Below are 24,791 nucleotides of genomic sequence, written 5' to 3' on the forward strand. Positions count from 1 at the left end.
CATAAATCCAGCTGGGTGAATAGCGCATGTGTAATATTCCAATGTTAAAATCTTTAGGATATTTCAATAAATTATATTAACATACTTGTAAGTTAATGCATTTTATTAAAAGTGAGAAGAGAAACAATGCAGGTTGTAATTTTGCTTTCTGCACTGGTGTGAATTTTTTATCATAACTTCTAAAGAACTTGATAATACATCTCGGATTATTACATTCTGAATAAGAACACCAGTCATTTCAGAATCAGTTGCTGAAATGATAAAATATGATAGTCTGTTTCAGTTTGAAAAACATGGTCTGTTCCCCTGAAATGATATATTTAAAGACATTTTCCTGAATTGCAGCTTCACAGAAGTATGAAACAGTAAGGTGTAAAGCACATGTATTGTGTTCCTAATCCTCCTCAAAACTGATGTATACTTCTAAGTATTCTTCAGTTAGATTGGATGTCATAATGAGCTTGAGAGGGAAGGCTTCATCAAATTGAGGCGTCAAGACTAAAAAGAGCAACTCTTCTGCAATCTTACTTCTATTGGTATAATTTGTGCTTCTTAAGTACATAGGTAGTATATACTTAAGTATATAGGTAGTCCTTAACATATGACCACAATGGGACCTGAATTTCCTTGACTAAGTGATGTCATTAAGAGAGTTACACCTGATTTTATGACCCTTGTAGCATGGGGGCTAAGCGAATCTTGTTAATTTATTTGTAAATTGTTACTTGAATCTGGCTTCCCCCACCGACTTTCAGCTTGTTGGTAGAATGGCAAACGATGATCCCATGATTCGGGATACTCCCACCATCATAAATAATGCAGGTTGCCAAGCATCCAAGTTATAATCATGTGACGGCAGGAATGCCGCACATGCGTGCTAGTCGTTTCCAACTCTAGGGGCCGGTGCTCATCTCCGTTTCAAAGCTGAAGAGCCAGCGCTTGTCCAAGGACATCTCTGTGGTCATGTGGCCGGCATGACTAGACACCAAAGGCGCACGGAACGCTGTTACCTTCCCACCGTAGTGGTCCCTATTTTTCTACTTGCATTTTTACGTGCTTTCGAACTGCTAGGTTGGCAGAAGCTGGGACGAGTAACAGGTGCTCACTCTGTTACATAGCACTCGGGATTCGACCCGCCAAACTGTCGACCTTCTGATCGACAAGCTCAGCTAACGCACTGAGCCACCATGTCCCTTTGGCACGGCTACAGATGCAGTTAAAAGAAGCCCATTAACATCCCAAACCACCCAGGATTTTATCCTAAAATCCTTGCTTGGTTTGTTTCATGTTTAGGTCACTGATCATTCTGGAATGAGGCTTTTTCAAGTCATTCTTCTGTGTCTCTTTGTATCCCAAGCAACAATAGGAGGGCAGAGCCCAGAAGTGTTACAAAACCAGTTTATTCAAATCTAACATTAAAATATTGCAACCTATGTACGTATACCCTCAGAGGGATGTACAAAAACACATACACACACACCCATGAACAAAAAAGATTTGTAAATACGCGGGGAAAATATTTCAGAAATAATTTAAACTGGAGGGGGGTAAGTCAGAAAAGTCTTCAGAATGCCCACAATTGTGCGACTGTCATGTGGCAAAAATTACATTCTCATCCAAGAGCTCAACATACAGATGAAGAAAAGGTCTGAACATCTCTTTTCTTCATGAAGGCAGCATTCCACATCAGCATCAAAACCTCTGTTTAATGGTTGGTGAATCACAGCAAGTAACTGGTCATCAACCGGAAGGTTAGTGTAAGTCCAAAATGCAGTTGGCTCTTCCTTCCATCTCCCCCCACAAACTAGTGGGGGAAGCTTTATGCACAAAATGTAGCGCACCCCTTTTTGTGACATAATCCCTATGGCATCCAGCAAATCCTTGCAACTAGTACTTTAATACCAGCAGAAACCATGATTTGTGAAAAAGATATTACTCAACTGTCCAAATTTTCCAAGTATGACAGTAGAAACTTCAAACTGGAAAAAAAGGTTGTATATTCAGTTATTGCTGCAATAATTTTCAGCTCTCCCAGAGCCTATTGTAGTGTATAAGATAAAAATGGTCTTTTAAAAAATTGCTTCATGTACAAACCACAAACCGTAGAAATGGAAAAAAATATATATAAATATTAAATAGTCAAATACAATCCAATAAAAAACCCCTGGGGCAAGATTTTTGGAATTCTGAAACAATATTCAAGAGTGACCCAAATCATCTGTTTTCCCTAGAAGGTAGTTTACAATGACATTACAAACAAGTGTATCCAAAAAAGTATCTTCATACACTTTTCAGATTTTGTTTTGTGCTAACAGAAGCTTGGTATCACCAGCACTAAGCAAACTTATACCACAAAAGTCAGGTTGTGTATCAGAAAAATATCTATCAGAAGAAAAAATAACCAGGTTCTCTCCATCTTCAAAAATATGGGGAGTGGTTGCCAAACCTCACAGAGACAAGCCTCCTCTTCCTCTTCCTTAAACTGTAACTCCTAAACGAATCTAACAATGCTAATTATGTTCTTGGGTACTGGGGGGAGGAAACAGGTACCAAAGCCACTTGGCTTTGGGTTGATGTTCCTTAGGACAGCAATTTGGCTGCTGTTACTAAGAGCAAAATCCTTATTTTTTGAGGATTCAGGAGTAGATTATTGGATTTACCAAGCAAGCACATCAGGCTAAGAACATGGTTCCTAAAATCAGAATTACCGAGTCTCTAGCTCTCCTGGTCCTGAAAAATGCACGGAGATGCCTTTTAAACTCTTCTCTTTTTCTAGGTCTTACTCGTGCCAAATGTCTGCGCAATGATATTCACATCCAATGGCAACGTTCATCCTTCGCATACAGTTCTAAAAACTCCCAGATTTAATAATTGGGATACAGCTCTGTTACCACACAGCAGACCTTTTAAAGACCTCTTGCCTATAGCAACTGGAGGGCAAAATGTATTGGTTCCTTTAAAATTATGCAACGTAAGGAATACAGTTCATTCTGTCTGAATCTGGATTTCTAGTTACTGGATTATATTTAGTTTTGCACATAATACCATACACCTACGTAAGCCTAAGTGGGTACTACAAATCTTACCCAAATGAGAATTCGAATTTGATACAGTTGTCAGAGAGAGGTTAGGGTTAGTGCTAAAACTACTATACATTTAATAAACATACTTTTTCTTATGACACAATGAATTTGGATTTGTTGCATTGAATAAATTTGTAAAAGAATGGAATCCTATTCAAACATTTCTCCACCTCTTTCAATATTCCTGGCTTGTATTTCCTAAGGTCTACAAAGAAAAAATAAGAAAAGTGAGCGGAATGGTACAGCTAAGTTTTCCTTTTTTGTTGTTTCTTAGGAGTTTGAACGTAACTTCACATGTTTTAAGTTCATACTCTGTTTAATATCAACTTATCAGCCCTTTTTTTAAACATGTACTTATCAGCAATTCCTTAAGAGCGCCTCCTAGTCAAAACGTGAAGACAGAATTCTAAATAAACTGCATCTTTGGCTGAAACTAGCAGGTTAATTCTTTTACAATGCAGAGCTCCTTAAAGCACATAAATATTATGGCAAGGAGTGGCTGAAAAAAATAGTCAGCCACTTGGCACCTCCTCACAGAAACACTTGGTATTGCTAAATGAGAAACCTAACTGCCGACAAGAGCTTAAAAAAGATTTGCCATTTTTCACTCTTCTGTGGAAATGGGAAGGAACAACTTCTAGAGCTTGCATTGAATTTTTGCTAAGAATTTCAACTGGAAGGGAATTGCTTTTTAAGGAAAAAAAAAGAAAAGAACCCAACATGCCTTTAGCAGTATGGAAACGATCAGTGTGGATATTATATAGTGTTTGGGGCAGATCCATCAGAAAGGACAGATCAGAATTCAGCTATGTATTTAGAAACTGATTTGGCATGCATGAACCACTCAAAATTTTAAACTAGGTGAGCACAAATATGTCCACAGCAGCGATCAGATAGTTTGCCAGAGAAAAGATGGATTCTAAAATAAATTTCTTCTTCCAGCCTCTTCATTTTTCTGATAGCTGCGGAGGAAATAAAATTCTTTTTCTACAACGAACATGACAGAACAAACGAACGATCTTCTCAGAAAGCTACTAACGTTTGCGAGAATACTGATAAACCAGAAGAGCTTTTCTTAAATCTGTAACCAAGCCATTCCAAATTTTTCAAGCCCGGGATATCTGAAACTGGAAACAAAAGTCCTGGGACCAAGTAATCGGACTGTCTAAATCCGAATAGAATAGGTAGCAAGTCAGGAAAAAAAAATACTTTGGGTGATTCTAGCTTTGAATTTTACCCCTCAGACCTGAAATCTGACTTCAGGGACATCATAATTATATTATTCATTATCGATGGAGCCGACATATAGCAGAATCACTGATAATAACTTATCAGGATATTTAGCTGATATAGGCAACTTTGCAAATTTCTCTTTAGACAAGAAATTCATCTGGTGGTGGTCTACATAGTAATCACTGTTGCAGCTTTCTATATCCAATGACTTAATCCCTCATTCGAATTTATCTCTGCTTCTGGAGAAACAGCATCTTCTTCAGATACCATCCTCTGTCCCAAGATCCTAACTGTCCATGAGGAGAAAAGTTGACATCTTTGAAATGGGACAACTCCCCCATCTTTTGCCCACTGGTATCCAGTTGTATCTGCAACACTCCATGGAACAAACTGGGCAGCTGGCTGCACCTACAGTATATTGGCTGTTTTCAGAGTTGGTTTCAATTATGGTTGGGTTTATTTACTTCAAAAGCTAAGTCATTTAGAATTTAAAAAGACTCCTCCCTTATTTCAGTTCAATGTTTTTAGTTTGAATACCTTGGCTTACTTTTTGCATGAACACTGAAGTATCTTCCCCGTATTAAAATGGTTGAGAATTCTTAAGGCAGATGTTGAAGAAAAAGAAAAGATATATATATATATATATATATATATATTATCTCCTAGAAAATGCAATCTTGATTCTTTCAGGTGAAAATACACAATCTTTGTTCTAGAGTAACAAAATATTAGAGAAAAGCTGAATTCAAAGCAAAGATGCATCACTCAAAGTCCCTAGTCTGAGATGAAATCTAGCTTACCCACAGCAACTTTTGAGAAGAGATGCTTGCATTCCTAGAGTTTTCATCACTCGCAGTTGTCAGTACAGTTGTTGGAGGAAAATAAACTGAGGTTCTGAATATCCTGTGATGGTAGATCTCAGGAGTGTGTCGGATGGGGAGGACTGACCGTCCGTGACAGGCAGCAATACCTGGTGGTCCTCTGTTCCAATGGGCAGAGGCAGTATGTCTGAAGGCTTCACATCAGCAGACTCCAGCAAAAGGCTTTTCTCACTTGGAATTGAATCTTGCTCGCTGAAGGAAGGGTCAAGTGCAATGGAATCCAAAGGATACTCAGGATCTGAAAAGTCAAACAAAACTGAAGAATTACTCTCGAAAATAAAGAGCTATTTAATTTATACCATGTAACACAGGCCCAAGGAACATTAGATTTATATTTATTTTATATTTATATATTTATAAATATTATATATAGAGAGATATATAGATATAGATAGATATAGATATAGATAGATGAGATAGATAGATAGATAGATAGATAGATAGATAGATAGATAGATAGATAGATATAAATTATTTATTTTATTTTATTTATTTTATTGCATTTATATACCGCCCTTTCCCTGAGGACTCAGGGCGGTTTACAGGGAGTTAAAAATCAACCATACAAAAGTTAAAAAACCAATTTAAAAAAGATTAAACCAACCCTGTACAATTAAAAACCCCAATTAAAATAAATTTCTCCTCAGCCTGGGCCCGAGAGCTCAAAGAGCCAGGTCTTCAGGCCCCGGCGGAATGATCGGAGGTCGGGGGCAGTCCTCAGCTCCACTGGCAGCTGGTTCCAGAGGGCAGGCGCCCCCACTGAGAAGGCCCTATCCCTGGGTGTCACCCGCCAGCAATCTCTTATGGATGGTTAAGAAGTTTTGATACACACACACACTCACATGCGCGCGCACACATACACACACTGACTCCTGTTTTTCCTTCTGGGGCTGCTGGTTAGGATATTTTGAAGGGCCCAGCAACCCCAGAAGAAAAACAAGTGTGTGCGTGTGTGTGTGCGTGTGTGTGTGCACGCGCGTGGGTGTGTATCAAACTTCTTAACCACCCATCTCCCTCACAGAGGAGCTCTGACAGGTGTACAATTTAATCAACACCATAAAACATTTCAACCAACTAATTTAAGATTAAAAATTTAAAAATGTAAAACAGCCTTACAAAACTGCAAGAGACGGGAGAGATCGAAGATGGGGAGACTAAGAGTTGTTAATACAGGCCGGAGGAGGGGTTCTCCTGGCAAGGCTACACAGCTAGGTTTTGACCTCTTTGTGGAAAGCCAAGAGATTGGGGGCTTCTGAGGGTCAGATGTTCCACAAGGCAGGAGCAACGGCCGAAAAGACCCTCTTCCTTGACCCTACCGGTTGGAATTCTCTGACTGACGGGGTCCGTAGCATGTTTTCCCTGCCTGAACGAGCGGGATGGACTGGTGTTATATAGGGCTTTATAGGTAATGACCAACATCCAGCATAGCAATTAGCTTCTAGATTTAAAAGAATATTTGAAAAAGTTGTTTCCCTTTACTTCTCAATCAACTCCCATAAAAGCTAGCACAGCTACTGGCCCTAACAAGAATCAGACTGCAACGTATTATTTATTTTTAGACTTATATCTTATCCTTCATTCAGGAGCTCAAAGTGGCACACCCCAGTGCCCCTTCTTCTAGTTTTCCCCACAGCCACATTCCTGTGGGAGACGTTGAGTTGAGAGAGCAACCGGTCCCAAATCACCCGCTCATTTTCTGTTGGCTTAGGACCGGCTAGAACCTGGAGCTCTCTGGGTGCCAGTCTAAGACTTTAACCACTGAGGCACACTGCCTCTCTTTTTAAAAAAGGGTTAGTGAAGAAAGGCTCTTCTAGATCAGGGCTTTTCAACCAGTGGTACGGGTACCACCTGTGGTACATTGGCACCTGGCAGGTGGTACACGACCATCCTAGAAAAGTAGTAGCAGGGTAGGGGAATGAGTTGAACCGGTGGCAGCACCGCACAAGCCTGAGCGAGAGACAGCTGGAGCTACAGGGCTGTCAGGGCTCAGTGGAAGTGCCAGGATCAGTGCCAGGCTCCAGCTGGAGCTCGACACTGATCCTGGCGCTTCTGCTGCACCCAGAAGAAGCGCCGATCAGCTGGAATGTTGCAGCATCTCCAGGGTTTTGCGATTTACATTCAGATACTTGGCAACTGATTCATATTTATGACGGTCACAGTGTCCCAGGGTCATGTGAAGTGACCAAAACCTGCTACAACCACCCAGCAGATGGGGGGGGCAAATAAAAACCAAACACCCCCCACCCCACCCCCTCTGCCAATCCTCAACAGAATTGCTCACTACAATGAAAACCTGACAGGAAGAAGAGCGACGCTGGGCGGGCAGGCAGGTGTCTTGCTCAGCTGTGGCTTGGGGGGCACTTTTTTCAGTGCTACTGTAACTTTGAACAGTCACTGTTGTAAGTCGAGGACTACCTGTACTTCATCACTTTTTTCCTTTTTTTTTTTTGGTCATCAAGTTTTTGACACCTCGCTAGGCGACTGGTGGTACTCGGAGGTTGCCATATCCTAAAAGTGGTACAATGGGTAAAAAAGTTGAAAAGCCCTGTTCTAGATCTTCATAAAAAATTCCAACTGAAACTATGGTTACATCTGTCTATAAGTTGTGAAATTAAAGAATTTTCATCATGCAAACTAGAAACACAAGTCTACGGAGAAACCACCCATGCTAACCAGATGCTCCACTACCAAAGCAACAACCCAACTCCCACAAGAGAAGCTGTGTGAGCCCAAAACACACTGCAGCAACCCAAAACAGCAGAAAAAGGAAAGAAGAGTATCTACACAACATATTCTAACAAAATAGATACCCATGCAACTTTATCAAAAAGTCCCTGACCACTCAACCCAATGCAGCACAGCCAACACAAACCCTAAAAAGAATTACACTGCCACACATCAAGAATATCTCAGAAACCACCATCTGACTCTTACAAACACATGGAATCAGCATAGCAAACAGGCCAACTAAAGCCCTTAGAAATATCCTAAGCAGACCAAACGACCCAGCAACCCGAGAAGAAAAAAACAGGAGTCATCTGCAGTGTAAGAACTGCAACAACCACTATGTAGGACAAACAGGCAGAAGATTGGCAAAACGCATCCACAAACATCAACTAGCAGTCAGAGGACAGGATGGAAATTCTTTAATTTCAAAACATGTAGACAGATTTAATCATAGTCTCAATTGGGAAAATATGAACATCCTAGACTAAGCCAACTCCAAAAACCCCAGGGAATTTCTAGAAGCCTGGCATTCTGACAAATCAGCCATCAATGGACACACAGACATTAACAACGTCTATAGACTATGCAAAAGAGACTATCACCCAGCCCAAAAAAGAACAAAAAGACCCAAGCACCTCTCCACCAGTCATCAGCTCTCAGATCAGTGTAGATTAACTCCAAGGTCAACTTCCGACCAACAATCAAGTAAGCAATGCCCCACTCAAGAAACTGACAAAGATGCCAACAGCAAATAACCCAGCCAAAGAATCTCTAAGCCAACCCCCACCAACACTGATAGGCAAGCCACTAGAACAGTGGTGGTGAACCTATGGCACGCGTGCCAGAGGCGGCACTCAGAGCCCTTTCTGTTGGCACGCCCGCCGCCACCACCAGCTGCCCGGAGGTCCATCAGGCCTCCACTGCTGCCTGGAGCAGGAGCCCCGCCCAGCACAAAGGAGGCAAAGCGGCCAAGTAGCAAGCTCGAGTAGAGATGGTAGAGCAGAGGTCAGCAACCATTGATTGGTGGACTGGAAGAAAAGGGAGGGGGAAGCATTTTACATGCGTGTGCGTGCACACGAGGCCGCCAGCATGCACGTGCTGCAAATGGGGCGGGGCTAGCACCTGCGTGATACTCACTAGCCCTGCCCCGTTCTTGCGTGGTGCAGCGCCTTGCAGCACAGTGGCCCATTTTTGCGCCCCTGGTTTTTGCGTGCCAGAGGCGGCACTGCCCTCCCCCCGGCCGAGGGCACCATAATGCTGATGTGCCCCTGGCACTTTGCAATAAATAAGTGGGTTTTGGGTTGCGGTTTGGGCACTCGGTCTCTAAAAGATTCACCATCACTGCATTAGAATATAAACTGACAGCACACGGCACCCCTTACCAGTACTGGTGATGTTACCTAGTTTGGGTAATGAAACATCTGCAAGAAAACAAGCAAGCTCAGAGAGCACCAAGGACCCCCGAGCTACAAATATTCTCTTTTATTAGCAAACTAATACTTTCCAGCTCATAGGCTTTTATCTATTTAGGGCAGTAGTCCACAATCTTTCCGGCTCTGCGGACTGGCGGGGGGGAGGGGGAGGGGAGGGGGGGAGGGAACGGTTACACGCAAGTGTCTGGTGAGAGCGCAGTACCATTTGTACCAGCGGCGGGCACATGTACCTGCTGCTTGCACAAATGGAGCTGCATGCGCTCGCCCGCCACTTCCATGGCCCAGTTCCAAATGAGCCAAGGCTCAGCAGTGGGCCACAGCCTGGGGGTTGGGGACCCCTGATTTAGGGCAACGCACTGTGAATTTCAGATAAAACTAGAGTTTGAAATTCACATTTGGTTTTTAAGGATTCCAGCAAAGGTCTATCCACGGATGACTTGAGATCCACAGTTTCATGAAATAATTGCAAAGAGGTGGCAGGAAGATTAAAAAAAAACTTTTCATGAAATAATTGCAAAGAGGTGGCAGGAAGATTAAAAAAAACTTTTAAAGCAGTATACCTGGAAAGCAGTAACATCTTTGCAGATATATTAATAAGCCTTCAAACATCTGTATCTAAATACTACCTAATCATATTATTGTCTTCTGGAACAACCACAACACCCAGAAAGATACCCAAGGACCCATATTGTAGCTGAGGGGTGGGTGGGCAGCAGGAACATGTCTGACACAGATATCACCTTCAATCTTCCAAGTATTTGATTGTAATATTACAACCAGTACTGGAATAATGGATTTTTGTACGAATAAAAGAAAAGACACGAAATTAGTTTTTACAAATTACTTGAGATTCAGCCCTGCATTAAAAAAAAAAGCTAATAATGACTAACCTACACAAACGGGACAGAGGGGAAAAAAAATCTTTTCAACTAAAGCAAAGCAGTACTGAAAACATGACGCAATACCGTTAATATTTTCCTGCCCATTTTTCTTTTCCTGGTTCCAGTTTCTTTTCTTGGTTTTCTTTTGACATTTTATGCAGGGATAGATTAGCAACAGAGAATGTCAGGAGGTCATTAAAAAAAATCCAGCATTTTTTACTTTGTTAGCTTAGAGGACTGATACACAGATTTCTCTAAATAAATGCTTTGATATTCTAGGCCAGGGGTAGGCAACCTCGGCTCTTTTATGACTCATGGACTTCAATTCCCAGAATTCCTGAGTCAGCTATGCTGACTCAGGAATTCTGGGAATTGAAGTCCATGAGTCATAAAAGAGTCGAGGTTGCCTACCCGTTCTAGGCTATACAAGCATTAGGTATTAAAAGTGACCACTTACCCGAATGAACTTTCAATTTGTGTTTCTTTAGGTTCTTGATATCTGTATAGGAATTTCCACACAGTTCACAGATGAACGGTCTTTCGCCTTAAAACAAAATTTATAGTCAAACTCACCAAATTCCAATATAGATATTTCAAGAGGAAGGGGGATGAAATCACCACTTAGCAAATGAGCAGTAGTGTAGCATTAAGCAACATTTCATGCATAAGTAATGAATTTACTAGGAGTCTCATGTCTAAGATTTCACCTGTATGAGAGCGGAAGTGTTTGTTAAGTTCTCCTGAAGAAATGAAGCTTTTGCCACAAATGCCACATATATAAGGTTTCTCTCCTGCAGGGAAAATAAAGTGATTTAAGTTATCAGAAAACAAAGTCTTTCACCTACATTCTAGTGTAGGCAGCATAGTCTATTTCTGATACATAGAACGGTCTTTCTTAATCAGACACAACTTTTTAGTCTGTTATACTTTGCTAGTGAGTGCCAAAGACACACGAAGCAATGTTTGCCTTGCGAAATCATGCCTTCAGCTTCCATTTTTAATAGCTCCATCAGCCCTGTAAAGTCTCCCCTAATTCATTTATTTTAGGATTACCTGTATGTTTTCTTGAGTGAGTGATGAGTGAACTTGAAACTGCAAAAGTTTTCCCACAGGTATCGCAGACGTAAGGCTTTTCTCCTGTGTGTCGTCGCACATGGTAAGTCAACGTGCTTGCTTGTGCAAATCGCTGCCCACATCGATCACAGACATATGGCTTCTCTCCACTGTGTTTCCTAAGGTTAAAAAAAGTAAAACATACTATCACTGCACCAGTGGCTTTTCAGCAAACATTTAGCCACATTTCAGGTCATGCTCATTCACTCACCTAGCATGGATTTTTAGATTACTTGAAGTTGCAAATTGCAGATTGCAGGCGTCACATTTGTACGGTTTCTCCTCTCCATGATGCATTCGGCTATGGAAAACAAGCTGGCATTTTTGAACAAAACCTTTGTCACAAAGTTCACATTTGTATGGCTTTTCACCTGCAAAGGGAATTAAGATGTTCCTTTAGCAATGCCTTCTAAAGGGATTTCCCCCCCCCCATTTTGGACAAAAAGGAGTTGTGGACAGAGACAGGGAGATATGGCTGAATTTCAGAGAGTGGGCAGGACCCCAGCTGGTGGCATCATTCAGACCCTAGCAGAGGTCCATCTCTTTGGCTGGTAACCCTCTTTATTCCAAAAATAACAGCACTTTGAACTAGATGCAATGGAGAGATGTTTTTCCTGATTCTCCAAAATCATTTAGCTGTAACTGCCCATGTAATGCTGGAAAACCTTTTGCCACAAATCAACCCCTTAGCAAATGTTCGGGAGTTCTAGGTATTGTCTTTCTGCTTAATTAAGGGTTGAACATTTTCAGAGGTTGTTTACTCCACTGAGTCTTGGAATGATTACACATTTGATAGGAAAGAGGTAGGTCGTGTGTGTGTGTGTGTGTGTGTGTGTGTGTGTGTGTGTGTTCCTTTCACGATTTCACAATTGTTTATCAAGTCAGATTTGACATTCCAAGTTTATGTATGTATTCATTACATACATACGCCATCCATCTCACTATCAAGCAACTCTGTGTGGCTTATAACATCATAAATAGCAGTATAAAACAAACAGAAGGTTAAAAACATTGACCATTAAAAGTTGCATAAATGTAAAAGTTGCACCCTGTTTACTACAAAGACAATTCAGAGCACCAGTTTATTTATTCATTAGTTCTAGTTCTTTCGTATGGCGAAAATACTGTTTAGAAAGATATGGCTTATCACATAACCCTCACCAAAAAAACAACAACAAAACAACCCAATGGAAAGAACTGTGACAAGCTCACACTACTACTTACAAAGATGACTTTAAATACTGCACACAGGAGCCTCATACTACAGCTTCCATAGCCTACCAGAAAAGGTTTGTGTGTGGGAGGGGGGGTAGGGGGGGAAACTGTTGTGCATTTTCTTTTGCAGTGATCAGTCTAAAGAAGTCCTTTTCTGGTGAAGTGGTAGCTACTGGTTTACAGCCAATGTGATACTAAAGCAAAATGATTTTTCTCACCTCTCCTTCCTCCTAGCTCAGGGGTCGGCAACCTCGGCTCTTTTATGACTCGTGGACTTCAACTCCCAGAATTCCTGAGCCAGCTATGCTGGCTCAGGAATTCTGGGAGTTGAAGTCCACGAGTCATAAAAGAGCCGAGGTTGCCGACCCCTGTCCTTGCTTGTCTTCAGCTTTCAGATTTAGATTCTGGGCATCTACCCAGCTAGCACCTGACATGTCTTTCCAGCCAAGCAACTTGGAACTTGGAGGTCTTCCTAAAAGACCGTCTGTGAGAAATGAAGCCTTCTTTGCCAGTCCTTCAGTTCACAGAGCGCTAAGAAGGCCATTACTGTATTCCTTTTCTGTCGTTTCGCTTAAGCCTCCCCCCCTTCCCTTGCCAGTTGCTACCGGTATCACGACTGGGAGACAACTGCTCGGGAGCAAGTTCGGCAGGACCGATATAAGAGCTCTCTGTATTTTTTTCCTATTTTATCGCTCTCTTTTAACTGCTAGCTGCTGTGACTTTGGCTGATTTGATGCCTGAGCTGGTTTGGTGGCTGCTGCTTGGACCAGATCTGGTGCTGCCACTTAAAAGTCGCTCTTCTTCCCGTTGGAGAGAGTTTGCCAGCTGCCAAAACCAAGCAGAACAGGAGGCTTTCTCCTTGACGGAGCAGACTGGTTACTCAGACCAGTCAAACTCTTTGGAATTATGACCTCTCCTTCAATGGGGTCAATCTTTCTGGTATCACCACCACCTTTAAAAATTCAGCTGCTGCTTTAAAGCCCAGCAGTCAGACTACGCTTTGGAGCCTGGTTGCTTCTTCCTTATCAAGCCCCACAACATAAAACGTAGGTACTCCTATCTTCACTGAGTCTTCAGTTTTCTTCCCAAGCCCCTGCCTCAGTCTTCTGAAGCATTCTTCCACTACGCCCCCCCCCCCAAATCTTCAGCTACCATTATGTCATGATATGCCATCAACACACCATCACCCAGTTGCCACCCCAACTTCTCTGGAATTAGCCTTTTTAAAGCCTTTCTGCCTCACGCGTGCCCTGTTCAGGTAAACGTTTATGTAGAAATAAAGGGTGACACCACAGGGTGACACAATGCTTTCACTCAACTCTCTGGTCATTCATATAAGCCCTAACGTTCTCTAACATTTTTACAGTTATGGCAAAAACTTACTGCTTACATCAAAGTAGGTCTACACTGTCAACCAGAACTTGTGCACCAGCAACCAGAAACCATTTTATTTAAAAAAGATCTGGCAGAAGCTCTAACTATGTTTTTGTAATGCATTGTGGGGCATTTTTTTTTGCTTTACTTTTCCTTTACTTACTTGAAAGCACTTTTACAATGTCCCTGCCTGAATAGTTTCTGGCAAGGAACAAGGGATGCAAATTTTACACAAAGGGTAGAATAAGGCTACAGCTCACAAATCAGTAGACCTGTATCAAGACAAATAGATCTACTCTGAAAATGCCCAGGACTGAGCTTTCTGCCTACAAACTGCATTTTGTAAAACTTTCTATCTCTCCTTGCAGTTTATGGAAGAAAGACATGCTGATATTTCTAGTTTCATTTGATAGGATATACCTGCTTCCTTGAAAATAATAATAATAATCTGGAGATGAAGAACGTTACTGAATTCTACTTATATTATTATAACTGACCACAAGTTGGCAAAGGGGAAGAATTTATTTCAAAGATGGGTGACCTTTCCTGCCCATTGTGACAAGAAGTAATCCCCAAACCCAAACAGAGCGCCTACCTGTGTGAGTTCTTACATGCGTTTTCAGCTGGTTGCACTGTGTAAACGCCTTGCCGCAAAGCTGGCACACATACGGTTTGACTCCCTTGTGAATCCGCATGTGCCGTCTCAGGCTACTAGATTCAGAAAATACCTTCCCACATATGTTACACACCGGCTTGGCCTTGGGGTATTTCTGATCCAGGTCTTCTCCAGAGCTCTCCAACTGATAGGAGTTCTTATCACTGCTAATGTTAGATAAGCAGTGCTCTTTCAGAGCACAATTTTGATGCGGTTTGCCCTTCTTTGGCTTCACAGTCATAGTCTGCCCAAGGATTTCTTGAGCAGCAAAAGTTTCACTCTCTACCACAGAGGCAAGCTGCAATTCAGAATTATCACCTCCTTGAGCAGCCTGTTCTGTTATCTCGGTGGCCAATTTATTTGCATCCAAAAACATCTCCATGGCAGAGTTTTCTGCAACATCACCTGGATATTGTACTGGCTTGCTTGGTGGGGGCTTGGGGGAACTGAAGGCCTTTTTCCGTTTTTTGGGTTGAACTGTTTTTTTCCCCAAGGCTGCTGTTAAGACTGGAGATTGAGCTATATCCACTGAAGGGGCATCTGATTTCTCGTGGTTATTGTAGTCACGAAGTGTTAGCAGGCAAGTCTGTTGGTTCAATGCAATATTCCCAGTGATACTAGAAGTTTCTGTAGAAGAAGGATTAGCGATAAAAGCAAAGTCTTCCATTTTTATTTTACACTTAGTGACTACTTCCTCCACTTTAAGATAGTCGGCAGCCTGGTGAATTTCTTTAACATTCCAACTGCAAGAAAAAAAGTACCATATGCAGAAAATTGGTGGTCTTAAAAATGCATAAATATTAAATTGAGCAAACTGATACAATTTTTAAACAAGATTTAAAAAATCTACATCAGAAATGAGGCTTATAACATGCTTCCTTTTCCTCTTTTGAAAGGCCATTAAATCACAAAAATAAGCATCAGCCTTAAAGTTATGTCACTGCTATGTAATCCCATTATACCAATCAACTCATCTGAACTATGCAGTCTAATTTACTGTTATTCAGATGAACCAAATATGATTTTGGACCTTAGCTGACATACAGTCTGAGACAACAGAAGTACTACCACATAGAAACATGGTAAATATTAAGACACAGGATCCAATGCTTAGATGGGCCACTGGGCAAATTCTAAACCTGAAAATATTGAAGTCAGTTTAGCGCACAAAAATGTGCTGAATAGAAAATAATTACCAACAAAATTTATATTTCACCAAGTGATACTAACTGAATTATTCCTTCAGTCACCTCTGTGAGAGGTAGAGTGATGTAGTGATTCAAATATTAGGACTAGAAGTGGGGGGATTCAATTTCTATCTACTCTCAGTCATGGAAGATCATCAGGGGACTTCAGACTGCCTCCCATAGTGGTCTTTGTGAGGACAAGTAGGAGGAGCAAGTACTATTGTTGGCTTCTTCTGTTCAAAGGCAGGCTGTAAATCTAACATCTAAATACATAACAAGAGATATCAGGTCTAATCCCTTGTAACAAGCTGTTGTCATACAATCTGTTAAGCTGTTGCTTGTTAGGCGTCAACTCCCCTCCGCCCTGTGCGCCCTGTGCGTTCCCACAGAGAGGGCCTCCTCAGGGTGCCTCCAGTCAGGGAATGCCGACTGGCGGCCCCCAGGGGGAGAGCCTTCTCTGTGGGCGCTCCGGCATTATGGAACCAACTGCCGGTGGAGCTCCGGATGGCATCAGACCTCCGAACTTTCCGTCGTGGCCTGAAGACCCATTTATTTGAATTAGCTGGTCTGGCCTGACGGGGGATTTGGGATTTAAATTGTTTTAGAATTGTATTATTGTTTTTAACTGGGCATTGATTTAATCTTTTTTAACTTTTGTATTGTTATTTATATATGCCCTGTGAACCGCCCTGAGTCCCTAGGGAGAAGGGCGGTATACAAATTTAATAAAACTGAAACTGAAAACTGAATCAAAAGACATTTTCTCCCAACTTCCTTAATACTGATTTTTTTAAATACACCAACTCTTATAACAGAGGATTTTGTACCATGAAGAGCTTGCAAATTGGATTAAACTAATTGTTATGTAACATTGCACATCACCTTGTATACACTAGTTTCCTCTTCTGTTCCTGACTGATTTATTTCTGTGACATCTTAACTTACATTGTAATTTATACCTTAAGCAAGAACATTCTATTTACCGGTAGTTCTCTGTCTAGTATTTCCTTTAAACACTAAAAAAATCTCCAGCCATACCTATCAAGGTTTAAATCTCCTGTGTATATGAATTCCAAAAGTTTCTGAAATCCATCAGCCTTCACTTGATTCTGATCCAGAAATATATTACTCTCTGAAGTATCTCTGTAAATAGCCCAAAAGTATTCGCTAAAAGATGCAAGAACATTTCGATGAGCTTTGAACTGGAATTCACCAATAATGATGGTGCAGTCACAAAGAAAGCCCACTTCACGTTGCCTGTTCAGACTTTCCAGTAGGTGCTCACAATGATGGGAACACTGCATTTTGCGTAATGAGGCACAGTTTCTTCCCTTTGGCCTGAGAAGAAAAACAAATATATAAGCATTGGGGCCCCTAGCTCCAGCAGAATAAAAGGAATACCACAAACCTCGTTCAAAGATTTGTCTCCATTTGCTATTTTTCTATTATTAAGACAACAAAATCTAATTATTATGAAGATTAAGCAAAATGCTCAGGCAAAACTAAAACTATTTCATTCCACAAATACAACATCCCCACAGGTGCTGTAGCCCACAAAAACATTTGCTGGGAAAAGATGTTCTAGAAAGTATGAGTATTCCCTTTCCAAAATAAGCAAATTTAAATCACATCAAAAAGGTAGCAGGTTAAACGTTGTTTAGAACGCAATGAGAGATTTTGAAAACTGGACTCTTTGGTTGCCAACCAGAGACTGAATAGGATGAGTACCTTATTAAGACTTCCTGCATCATCAGAGCAGGTTTTCCCCACAACCCCACGCATATTTGGCAGAACGAATTCAAGAGGCCAAACTTAAGGCTACATCTCAGTTGCAGAGCTCAACTGAGAATCTTCCTATTTTATGCAAAGGGTATTATATCACTGCCTTTATGTAGGGATCCAGATACAAAAGGGCAAAATGTGATTTGGACTGCCAGTTAGCACATGGATCATCTGCATTCCCCCAAAGGCACCTTTAGTTTTTTGGCATTCTTAACAAGAGATCTATACAGGCGACCTATTTATTAAATTTACTGCCCATCCATCTTATCACAGGGTAACTCTGGATGGCTTACAATATTAAAAAAAAGAAAGATAAAGCTATACAAATAAAATGCTACAAAAATAGGATACGCAACCCTAGCTAACAGATGGGGGAGGGAGCAGGAGGAGCAGGAGGAAAGGTGGGATTGTGTTATTCCTCTAATCAATCTATATGGAGTGGAAAGTTAGAGCAGGGACTGGAGAAACCCAGATTTTCAAGGGCCTCACTGGGTGATTTGGGCTCAGTCGCCTTTCCTCTCCCGAACTTCCCCCTAAGGCTATTAAGGGGTTACCCCCTGTGCAACTGCATGGAGTCCCTGAGGAGACTGATGCCTTTCCTAATATAACTAATACATTGAGGGGGAGGCGGGGATGATGGGGTTTGGGGGCAATGTTGCAGAGAGCAACTCCTGGAGGAAAACCCCTCTGCAAGAGCAGAAGAGAAACTGGCACCGGCATATTTTCAGCTTTCCTTTTTGCCCGAGGAGTTGGCTGAGGGGGGAAGAGCTCCTCTGGTCCAAATTTGATCTCCCCCAACTGCCGGTTCGCTCCAGCCACACACGCCCCGCCGGCTGGGCTACCTCCCACCCGCTTCTTCTCCTCGGTCCTTCGGACTTCTCTGCAGCAAACCCGGGTATTCCTTCTCCTTCCCCTCCCCCCCCCGCCATCCAGCCCAAATGGTTCCGTCCTAGCCCGCTTCCTTTCCCCCCCCCCCCCCACCATCTCCCTTCACAATTACTAGGCAAACACACCTGGCAGAGGTGGCAACGCGAGAGCGGAAGCCTCTTCCGCTCAGGGCGCCATTTTGGGATGACGCTATTGGCTCCGCCTCCTTGGTTGATGGCGGTTCAAGGCTCACTTCCGTTTCGCGGAACAAGTCCAGCCACGAAAGAGTGGCGGGATGGCTGCGGTTGAAATCGGGGCGGAGCTTAATTGCGTAAGGGAATGGGCGTTTCCACAGGATAAACTACGTTTCCCATGATGTCTAGCGCCATAAATTACTAATGTTTAGGAAGTGCGAATGACTTCGTAGAAAAATATGGCCGGCGTTGTGTTTGTCATGGGACAAAGGGGAAATTAAGTATAATGTATTAAGATTCATTGGAATGTCTATGGCAGCGTTTCCCAACCTTAGGAACTTGAAGATGCGTGGACTTCAACTCCCAGAATTCCCCAGCCAGCTGGCTGGGGAATTCTGGGAGTTGAAGTCCACGCATCTTCAAGTTCCTAAGGTTGGGAAACGCTGGTCTATGGTACATCTAGAAAGGGGAACGCGCATTAGTCATAGGTACACAAAACCATTATTCTTACTTTTCGGCCGCCAAGTCGAAAAAAAAAGTAATAAACAGTTATTTCCAAACCGCACGGTTGCAATATTAGAACGCTGCAAGTTTTTTTTTAAATAAAAGTTATCCTTTTTTTTAAAAAAAAAGTTATTCTTCCTAGCCGTTGGGACCATGTGTAGTAAATATTAAAAGCAGATTTATTGCAACAAGTTATTTATTTGAGGGAAAGTCCACTGTTAAGCAATTTCTGTCCATTATAAATTACTTTTGAAAGAACATTGAATAATTAAACAATCCCCACGTGTCTAATTTGGATCGAATAAGTTTGGAGATTAAAACATGTTTCCGCCCGGTTTCGAACCGGGGACCTTTCGCGTGTTAGGCGAACGTGATAACCACTACACTACGGAAACTACCATGCCTAACATCTCGAAATGACTTTTCTTATGCCTTTACTTTTACTATGCCTATACATCCTCAAACAGAATTCGAATACAGCAATCAACAGTGAAACCAAATATTGAATCACAACAAATCCTAACTAAAATATAGATACTGAGGTCCCAAATGAAAGCTTCCTCCATCAAGTCTTGCTGCTACACATTTATAGGATAATGATACCTAATCGGGTAATGAAACGTCTGCAAGCAAACAAATCATGTCAAACACCAAAGATACCATAATTCAACCCTGAACGACATATATTCACAATTATAGAATAATTCACAATTATAATTACAAAATAATTATAATTGTCTTCATTTTCTTTTCTTAAAAATCAAATTACTTATGACTTGATAAAAAAGGGATTAACTTATTTTGTCACTCATTGAGGCAATTGTTGACATTTATTTATTTATTTATTTATTTATTTATTTTATTGGATTTATATACCGCCCTTTCCCAAAGGACTCAGGGCTGTTTACAGGGTATTTAAAACAAGGAATACAAAAGTTAAAAACAATTTTAAAAATTACATCAATCCATGAAGAAAAATAAAAACCCCAATTAAAATTAAAATTCTCAGCCTGGGCCAGAGAGTTCGAAGAGCCAGGTCTTCAGGTCCCGGCGAAATGAACGAAGGTTGGGGGCAGTCCTAAGCTCCACGGGCAGCTGGTTCCAGAGGGCAGGCGCACCCACAGAGAAGGCCCTCCCCCTGGGTGTTATCCGCCGGCAATCTTTTACCAGCGGCACCCTGAGAAGACCCTCCCTGTGGGAGCGCACTGGACAAAGGGAACTTGTGTTCCCTCAGATATCCCAGACCCTTGCCATTTAGGGCTTTATAGGTCATCACCAGCACCTTGAATCTCACCCGGAGGGCAACCGGGAGCCAATGCAGCTCGCGGAGTAGAGGTGTTACATGGGAGTATCGGGAAGCCCCCATCACAACTTGCGCGGCCGCATTCTGCACCAGCTGAAGCCTCCGAGTGGTCCTCAAGGGCAGCCCCATGTAGAGAGCATTGCAGTAGTCTAAACGGGAGGTCACAAGCGCATGAGTGACTGTGCGTAGGGCATCTCGGTCCAGATAGGGTTGCAACTGGCGCACCAGGCAAACCTGGGCAAAAGCCCCCCTGGTCACGGCTCCTATATGATTTTCAAAATTGAGCCGTGAATCTAGGAGGATGCCCAAGTTGCGAGCCCTTTCAACGGGGGCTAACACCTCACCCCCCATCGTTAAAGGTGGAATGGTCTGGTTAACCCGAGATGCCGATATGCACTACCACTCAGTCTTGGCAGGATTGAGACGAAGCCTGTTTCTCCCCATCCAGACCTGGACCACCTCCAGGCAACGGGACATCACGGCGAGGGCATCGCTGAGTTGGTTCGGGGTGGAAAGAAAAAGTTGGGTATCATCAGCGTACTGATGATATCCCACCCCGAAACCACGAATGAACTCACCCAGCGGCTTCATGTAGATGTTGAACAGGAGGGGCGAGAGAACCGACCCCTGAGGAACTCCACAAGCGAGAGACCTCAGGGTGGATCTCTGCCCTCCCGTCAACACCGACTACGAGCGGCCCAGGAGATAGCAGGAGAACCACTGTAAAACAGTGCCTCACACTCCCAGCCCCCTGAGACGCCGCAGTAGGATACCATGGTCAATGGTATCAAAAGCCACTGAGAGATCTAATAGGACTAGGACAGAGGAATAACCCCTGTCCCGAGCCCGCCAGAGATCATTCACCAGTATATTAAAACAGTATAAAAATAAACTAAATTGGTAGGGTCATTATATTCTCCAAGACCCTATCTAATTAATTTCAGAAAAGGATGTTCAGGTATGCCTTATAATCACATTTAAGTGAGAGTGAATATCAAGTTGAATACTGTGGGATTTCAGGAGTGAGCAAGTAACCAGCATTGGATTAAATGCAGATTGTTCCTTTCTCTCACAGAAGGAATAAAATTACTATCACATCCTTATTTCCACTTGATTTCCAGCTGAGATCATTTGAATGTTAAGATAACATCTGCACTATAGAAACTTGCACACATTCTCCTTTCTGAAGTGCAGTTAGTTGGGCTTTTTATTTCCTAATAAATAGATGCTTTAATGATCTGTAACTATCACACAGTACCTGGTCCTTCAAAATAATAATAATAATAATAATAATAATAATAATAATAATAATAATAATAATAATAATAATAATAATAATAATTGATAATAATAATAATAATAATAATAATAATAATAATAATAATAGTAGTAGTAGAAGTAGTAGTAGTAGTAGCAGTAGTAGTAGTAAGTAAGTAAGTAAGTAAGTAAGTAAGTAGGAAGGGACCTTGGAGGTCATCTAGTCCAACCCCCTGCTCAGGCAGGAAACCTATACCATTTCAGGTAAACTTACACAAACACAACTTTGTGGCAGGTGCTCTTCTCCCTCTTCAAACTTGTGGGAGTGGAAACCTTGTGCCACATTTGGCAGAAGGCATAGTTTCAATCTTGCATTAAAAAATCTTGGATTGTTTCCTACAATAGCATTGTAAGAAGTAAAAAAAATGTGCCAATGTGAAAGATATTATAATTCCCAATGACTGAGCTGAGACTTAAAGATGATAGTACATATTGATCCTGTGACTCCTAAGGAAGTGGACAGGATTATGAGGAGGTTGAGCTCCTCCACATGCTTACTGGACCCGTGCCCTTCCTGGCTGGCTTATGCAGCTCGAGAGGGGACACGAGGCTGGTTCCTGGCGGTCATCTCTGCTTCTCTGAGTGGGGGTCACTTCCCCACCGCCTTGAAGGAGGCGGTGGTGAGACCTCTCCTCAAGAAGCCCACCTTGGACCCATCCTCTTTGAATAACTTTCGTCCAGTCTCCAATCTTCGCTTCCTTGCGAAGGTTGTTGAGAGCGTGGTGGCGCACCAACTTCCTCAGATCCTGGATGAAGCGGTTTATCTAGACCCGAACCAATCGGGCTTCAGGCCGGGCTACAGCACGGAGACGGCATTGGTCGCTCTGATGAATGATCTCTGGAGAGCCCGGGACAGGGGCCATTCCTCTGTCCTAGTTTTATTAGACCTCTCGGCAGCTTTCGATACCATCGACCATGGTATCTTGCTGCGGCGCCTCAGGGGACTGGGAGTGGGAGGCACGGTTCTGCGTTGGTTCTCCTCCTTTTTCCAGGGTCGCTCGCAGTCGGTGCTGGCAGGGGGACAGAGGTCGACCCCGAGGCCTCTCGCTTGCGGAGTCCCCCAGGGGTCGGTCCTCTCGCCTCTCCTGTTCAACATCTACATGAAACTGCTGGGTGAGATCATTCGCAGCTTTGGAGTAGGGTACCATCAGTATGCTGATGACACCCAGCTTTTCATCTCAACTCCAAACAACATCAGTGATGCCCTCGACGTAATGTCCCGCTGCCTGAAAGCGGTCCGGGAATGGATGGGGAGGAACAGGCTTCAACTGAACCCAGACAAGACTGAATGGCTGTACGTACCGGCAAGCCAGGATACTCAGAACATCCCATCCCTTAACATCGGGGACAAGTTACTACCCCCTGTTGATAGGGCCCGCAACCTGGGTGTCCTCCTAGACTCGCAGCTCTCCCTGGAAGATCACATAGGAGCTGTGACCAAGGGGGCCTTCTCCCGGGTTCGACTAGTTCGCCAACTACGGCCTTATCTGGACCTGGATGCCTTACGTACAGTCACCCATGCCCTTGTGACCTCTCGCCTAGACTACTGTAACGCTCTCTACATGGGGCTGCCCTTGAGATCCACTCGGAAGCTTCAACTGGTGCAAAGTGCAGCGGCACGGACACTCTTGGGAGCCTCCCGATACTCCCATATCACACCTCTCCTCCGTGCGCTGCACTGGCTTCCGGTTGCCTTCCGTGTGAAGTTCAAGGTGCTAACAATGACATACAGAGCCCTACATGGCATGGGTCCGGACTACCTACGGGAGCACCTTCTGCCAATGTCAGCACCCCACCGTCCTGTGCGCTCCCACAGAGAGGGCCTCCTCAGGGTGCCACCGCTCAAGGGATGTCGGCTGGTGGCCCCCAGGGGGAGGGCATTCTCAGTGGGTGCGCCAGCCCTCTGGAACTGCTTGCCAACCGAAATCCAGATGGCCCCCGACCTCCGCACCTTCCGACGCGACTTAAAAACTTACCTGTTCCAGCAGTCCGGCCTGGCCTGATAGCTCTAATTGGGGTCCCAGTTTGTTTTTACTATTGTTTTTCACTATTGTTCAATCTGTATACCTACCTTACTCTGTACACCGCCCCGAGTCCCTCGGGAGAAGGGCGGTTTATAAAAACAAACAAACAAACAAATAAATAAATAAATAAATAAATAAATAAATAAATAATATTCATTAGGATCATTCATATGACATATTTGTTGTCAAATTATTTTGCTGCACAATTAATCCAGTTTTCTTGGTCCATGTGGTATACTGAACTGAAAACTCACCCCAAGAACCAAGCTCATACAATACTCTGGGCTAAAAGATGGTTTGAAGCAGGGGTCTTCAAACCTGGTCCTTTTATGACTTGTGGACTTCAACTCCCAAAATTCCTCAGCCAGGCACCCTGGTTTAAAGCTATGGATATGACTGCAAATTTGCAGTCACTTACTTGGGAGTAAATCCCATTGGCTTCAGTGGGGTTTGCTTCTGATTAAATTTGGGATGGGGAGCTAATGAGTTCTAGATGCCTGTTACTGTAGCTGCGATAGACACTGCTATAATTTCAAAAATTTGGAAAGCTACAGTTTTCTCCTTCCTGATGTATAGGATTCCAATGAACAGTCATTGCAAATTGATTGAAGGGTCCCAAGTGGGAAAAAAGAGAGTATTTTTACAGACTTACTACCCCAGTTTTAAGTGGTGAAATGTTTCAGGCATGTTAGTACTTGCTTACCATTCTTTGTCTTTTAAATGGAAAGATCATTATATTTTTTTTTTCAAGCTGGAAGAAGATTGTTTGAGTGATGACATTTCAATAATCTGTTTATATGGAGCTATAGACTAAACATAAGATGAGGAATTTGCTGTATTAACATATTGCTGCCCTAGGCGCATGAAATACTTTTTCCAGGAAGAGAAGATAGTTTTGGCCACTTCCTCAATCCCTGCTCAGGCTTCTTAAACATTCCCCATGCCACTCTCTTGCCATTGTCTTTCTCAAAAACTAAATAAAAACCCACTGGAATTCTTTTCTTGGTTTGTTATATCA

General features: G+C 42.7%; 1 protein-coding gene across 2 annotated transcripts; it reads right to left on the minus strand.

Annotated features, from left to right (window-relative positions):
- Positions 1-1,384: 1,384 nt before the first annotated feature.
- On the minus strand, positions 1,385-18,620 carry MYNN (myoneurin). 2 transcript variants are annotated; one of them, XR_014492645.1, is made up of 9 exons: positions 18,578-18,620; positions 16,821-17,120; positions 14,536-15,338; positions 11,563-11,722; positions 11,292-11,470; positions 10,946-11,029; positions 10,696-10,782; positions 2,259-5,435; positions 1,385-2,218 (listed from the first exon to the last, which is right to left on the minus strand). XR_014492645.1 is itself a non-coding variant. In XM_083363596.1 (8 exons), the coding sequence occupies exons 2-8, from the start codon at positions 17,084-17,086 to the stop codon at positions 5,176-5,178; spliced, it is 1,839 nt and encodes a 612-aa protein (XP_083219722.1). In that variant the 5' UTR covers positions 17,087-17,120; positions 18,578-18,620; the 3' UTR covers positions 1,385-5,175. The 2 variants fall into 2 exon arrangements, 1 of the variants encoding a protein (XP_083219722.1); XM_083363596.1 differs by having other exon boundaries at positions 1,385-5,435.
- Positions 18,621-24,791: the final 6,171 nt, after the last annotated feature.

This window comes from Vipera ursinii (genome assembly GCF_947247035.1).
Source record: "Vipera ursinii genome assembly, chromosome: 5".
NCBI lineage: Eukaryota > Metazoa > Chordata > Lepidosauria > Squamata > Viperidae > Vipera > Vipera ursinii.